The 5,526-nt window shown below is 48.9% G+C and overlaps 1 protein-coding gene across 1 annotated transcript; it reads left to right on the forward strand.

Annotated features, from left to right (window-relative positions):
• The first annotated feature begins 2,024 nt into the window (after positions 1-2,024).
• On the forward strand, positions 2,025-3,607 carry Fancf (FA complementation group F). The gene has a single exon (XM_051174261.1). The coding sequence runs from the start codon at positions 2,144-2,146 to the stop codon at positions 3,167-3,169; it is 1,026 nt and encodes a 341-aa protein (XP_051030218.1). The 5' UTR covers positions 2,025-2,143; the 3' UTR covers positions 3,170-3,607.
• Positions 3,608-5,526: the final 1,919 nt, after the last annotated feature.

Genomic DNA, 5,526 nt, shown 5'->3' on the forward strand with positions numbered 1-5,526 from the left:
CCAACCTCACTAAACACATCCTCCAGCAAGGCCTCACCTCTTACACTTTCTCTTAACCTCTGAGCCATCTCTCTAGCCCCTATGCTTTCTCAAACGGTGATGCCAACTAGGGATGAAGGATCCAAATACCAGAGCCTATGAGGGGCATCTCTTACTGAAAACTCCACAGAATACATACTGAAAGTAAGCGATAAAAATCCACAGTGATATGTTACACACACACACACACACACACACGCACGCACGCACACACATACACACACACACACACACACACGCACGCACGCACACACGCACACATGACTTCCACAGCCCTCCGAGGTACATTCTGTGGGGAAATGTCTTTTCTGTTTGTTTGTTGCTTACATTGCTCAACTCCTGTGGTTTGAATGAAACGTTTTAATAAACATATCCTAACACGTCCCTTTGCTGTTCTAATTTACTGCGTGTTGGGAACTTGCAGCGCGTTACCAGCAGGTAGAAGAATGTTCCCGGCGTTCCCACCACACAGTATACACAGCTTACACTCACATGTTAACTTCTGCACTTTCTCCTCTTGTTTTTTCCCATTGTTCCCTGACAGTGCAAACAAATCTGAATCAAACAGCAGTCTATAAAGCCTTCCAGAACTCTATCCATTTCCAACTCATCTTTAAAAACACCATGATTAATATTTTAAGAACATACAAAATCTGATTTACACTAAAGAATGTTTGGGGTCCTCCTAATTTCTGCTCCCCGCCCCCCTCCCAGTGCACAGGTTCCTTGAAATTAAGGTATTTTATCATCTTTCAACCTCTAGTTGAATTTTGCTGAGTTAAATGAAACACTGGCTTTAGCCCCCAAACAGGGCTTTCTTCCAATGGGAAATCGTCATAGGCATGCATATGTACTTGATAAAAATGGCTACTGTGAAATAAATACTCACCGACAGTGCGATTTAACATAGATTCAGGTTTGAGAAGAAAGGCTCGGAGCTGGTGAGGTTTCTCTGCACTGTACCAACCACCTGGAACGGATCCTGGTTTGACTTCTTCCTCATCCTGGGTTAGGTCTGGTTTTCATTCCAGTCGTCTAAGACATGATAATGATCCCACTGGCCTTGGGGCCTATACACAGAGTCCTTTGGACATTCCGTTGAAGTGGGTTTAATAATGCCCAAGATCTAGTGACTCATTTTTGCCTGCCACATAGGTTAGTTAAATGTCTCTCTTAAGTGGAATGTTATCATATCCAGTGGGACAGGACAGCATTTAACTAAACTTGCTTGTTCTAGTCCTATACTCCACACGCTATCACGCCACGTGACTAAAGCACTTCAATAAGTGAATGAGCCAGTGACCTCTGCATACCTGTAAAAGGTGGGCTGCTCCATTGGTTGTAATAAGACCTATATCATACAGTTATATCAAAATAAAATCACAAGGCCAAACAATATAGTCTGGGCTATTGGTGAACAAAACTAGCTTAAATATATGCTTTGATAACAAAGCCCAGAAGTTAGCCCAGACTCTGGCATAAATAAACAGGTTAATGAGCACAAACATTGCATTGGGTGCTTGGCCACGAGGTCTCCGGGCAATAATGTCATTGACTAGGTTAGTTGAGGCAGATGTATGTATTGCAGATTGAATGGTTGCCCTACTTAATTTGGTGGGAGGACTACCCAGAATAAAAAAAAAAAAAAAATTTCCGGGGATATGGCTCTGTGGTAGCATGCTTCCCCAGCCTGTGAGGGTCCTGGTTCCACAAGTACCTGGCAAAGGGGCTGTTGGAGAGCTTTGAGCTCGCACGCAGCACACACACTCGCACTGCGATGAACGTCAGCCCCCCTTCAGGCAAACGTTCAAAACGTCCACCAAGAGCATGTTCAAAGCAAAGGGGCAGGTTAAAAAACAAAACAAAACAAAACAAAAAAAGCCCAAGCCTATGAACGCGCTCTGCCCTCGCCCCGGTGTGGAAGCCCGCAACTTCCTTCCAGTTTGTTTCCAGCGCCAAGGGGCCCGGAAACCCTATTGCGAGACTGGCACGGGCGCCGTCCAATGGGCGGGCACGCCAGGGCGGACCCTCGCGCGCACGTCCAATCGGCTAGCCCCTTCCTGGGTGGGGAGGCGGGCGGAAGAGCAAGGCGGAAGCGGCCGCCATGGAGCCGCTGGTGCAACACATGCAACGCTTCTCCCAAGTGCTGGCCGTGTCGCGTGGGGCGGAGGTGCGCTCCTGGGATGCCACGACGGTGCGCCGGGCGCTGCAGTGGGCGCGCTACCTGCTGCACGTGTACCGACGCTTCGCGGCGCGGGGCCGCGCGCGGGAGGCGCTGGAGAGGCGGCTGCAGGCGCGGGCCGGGCCGCCGGGGCTGCGCAGCTTCGCGGCGCTCGAGTGCGGGGACGCGCGCCTCGCCCTGCGCCTGCTGAGGAACCGCGCGCTCGCGCCCGCCGCCGCCCGCGCGCTGCCGAGCCTGCTGTTCCCGGGCCCCGCGGCCGACGCCCGGGACGACGCGCCGCAGCCGCGCTTGGTGCTGCTGGCGCGCCGCGGGAGCGCGCTGCACCTGCTGCTCCGCCTCGGCGGCCACGCGCCCCGGGCCGCGCTGCTGCGCACGCACGCGGAGCTGCTGCGCGCGCGCCTCCGCGAGCTGCCCGGCGCCGAGCCCACGGCCCGACGGGAGCTGCTGGAGGCGCTGTGGACGCGCGGGCCCCGGGAGCACGTGCTGAGCGTGGCGGCCGAGGCGCTGCTGCGCGCCGCAGACCTGGGCCTTGCCGGCGGCGGCGCCGACGAGCCGGCGGCGGCGGAAGAGACAGCGGAGCTGCTGCGGTGGCTTCTAGACAGCCCCGAGGTCTTGGCCGCTTTCTGTCGCCAGCTGCCCGCCGTGCGCCTGGCCTCCTTGGCCAGCTGCCACCCGGCGCTGTCGCGCGCCTACCTGGGCCTGCTGGCAAGCTGGGCCGTGCAGCTGCACTATGACCTGCGAAAGGGCTCTTGGGTCCCCGTGCAGCCTGAGGACATGACCTGGGAGGAGTTGTGCCTGCGGCTGCAGAGCTTGTGCCAGGCCCCACCACCCATGCAGGAAGAGGTGCTAGAGACTCTGCGCGCCAGCAAAGCCCTGGATGGAGATTTCGAGGTTCCCGGGATCAGCATCTGGACGGACCTGTTGCTGGCCCTGCCCGGTGCTGCTTGACTCTGAGTGTGGGGACATCCGGGGAAGGGAGTCTCAAGTCCCAGGCAGAGCATGTGGACAGACCAGTCTCAGGGAGCGATGTAGGGATCAGCAGACATCTCACCCAAGCCTCTGATCTCTGTGCACAGTGTTTACAAAATGTCAGTGTTCTCAACGACGTCCTGTACTACATGGGCCCAGAACTCAAGATTTAGGTGCCGGATTTAAGTGTCTCAATACAAGTACAGATAGTTTTTAAAACCCTGAGTTTTCTAGATACCGGAAATAGTGTTACTTCCCATCTGTTGGTGGACCCGAAATCTTGCCCATGTTCGGCAAGCACCACATCCCTACCCTTGGAAGAACTCTTCAAGCCGTGGAATTTTAAGCTTGTTTTGTATAAGGCTAATTTGTATGAATACTAAAAGTAGATGCACTTTTTAAAGGAAAAAGCTTTAGATTTTTTTCAAGGCTTTTTTTTTTTTTTTTTTTTTTTTATCCGATTGGTTTACTTAGTTCTTAGTTTTCATAGTGGAAATTTTTGTTTAACCAGGAAATGTGGTAGCACCAAATGTTAGTTTCAGAGTTGACTGGACTATAGTGAAAGTCCTTGATGTGCCTTCCTTACCCTGTTTACCAACCTTAAAGTGAATTAAAGCTATGTTGATCACAAAGTTTTGTCCCTGCTTTGTACAAGTCACTACTCGGAAAGTAAAAATAGCAGGATGTTAGTTTGAAGCATTTCTTGAGTACACACTGAAGTGTTTAGACCACAGTAAATATAAATATATCCTTTTATATATTTGGGTTGGATGATAAAGGAATCAGACTAGTGAGAATCGAGGCCTTTTGTGCTATTTATCAGGTCAATAGCCCCAACTTGGTGCCATCGCTACAGTGTTTAAATATTTGACTCTGGTTTTCCTCATCGTTGCTGGATGGAGACTATTCCGGGTGTTTTGCGACTAAAAACCCAACTTAGTTTGTCTGCTTGAATGTTCTACACTTAACAAGAAGTAGTTTTGTTAGTTAATAACTTTCCAGGGACCAACATAACTTACTCCATACTTACTCCATGTTAAAGAAGATAACTGAGACTAAGAGCTTTTGGTAAGTACTCATAACACAAATCTTCATTCTAGAAGTGGAAATAGAGCAAAAGGCTATATAATGTAGACTTTTAATTCTTCGTTGAGTATAAATTATGGCCCAGGACTTTCTAAGATTACCAGAGGGAGAAAACAATGCCATTTTTATTTCCCTATGGTCAGATTTCCTTATTCTAAAACTGATCTGTGTAAACCATTCTTACTCCTTCTGTATTCTGACTGGATTCCCTTGTGCATTTACACAGGAGTGACAACTAAGCCACACTGGTTATAGTTCCAGCAGCTTTAGACATTCCCTTACCCATCTCTATTCAGTCAGCTCTCCTCGAGGTACACATTTCCCTTTTTCTCCTGGATCCTTGGCAGCATTTATAATTTTTTATGAAGCGAGTCAGTGTCTGAATTGTATGTTGATGTTTTAGGATCTCTGGAGCTGTGGTTAGCCTGGAACTCACTGTCAACCCATGCTAGCCTCAGACTCCTGCCGGATCCTTCCTGCCTCAGCTGTGTAAGTGCTGAGATTATAGGTCTGAGCCAGCATGTATAGCTAAGTTCTGTGTCTCCGTTTTGACATTTTCTGCTGTTTGACTTTGACTTGTTACAGGAGGAAACTAAGTTTCAAGTAGCAAAGTAATCTTAATTCTCTTAACAGTTTTACCAGTTCCTTTGCTAATGATTTTGTGAGTTCCAAGACTGGGTTTCCATTCATTTACTTACTAATTTTGTTTGTTTGTTTTGATTTTAGGATTCTTTCAGGAAACATCTCGTGGTGATACACATTTTAATGGGTATCTACAATGTGCCTGCTTCATATTGCAAGGTGGTTTCCTGTGCACGTGTTTTTCACTTAACATTCAGTGTGCCAGTTTACTCGTCTCTTTCCTTGTTAGTAAAGAAGGGAGTCCTCAGGCCGCAGTTCCTTTGTAAGTGGACTTTCTTCTATTTTAAAGTGATCCTTGCTTCGACATCTGCATCCCTACCATTTTCTCCATGTTCCTAGTCTCCCCTGTGACTGGCTAGAAGGTTTATGCTAACCTGGACCTGTTTCCCGGTTGCCTCCATGTCAGTTTGTGCTGCTGCTATGGAAACCGCTGGTCTCATTAGTACTGATATATTCTGCCCCAGTTTTTACCTGTAAATGCCTACCCAGCTTTTTTTTTTTTTGGTGGAGGGGATTTCCAAATTCCTCTGCTGTTACACTGGTTTGGGACACTTTGTGAATAAGTAGAAATAGGACCTACATCTTATTTTCCCTCTTAATGTGTTGCA

Source organism: Phodopus roborovskii, unplaced genomic scaffold, assembly GCF_943737965.1.
Source record: "Phodopus roborovskii unplaced genomic scaffold, PHOROB, whole genome shotgun sequence".
Taxonomy (NCBI): domain Eukaryota; kingdom Metazoa; phylum Chordata; class Mammalia; order Rodentia; family Cricetidae; genus Phodopus; species Phodopus roborovskii.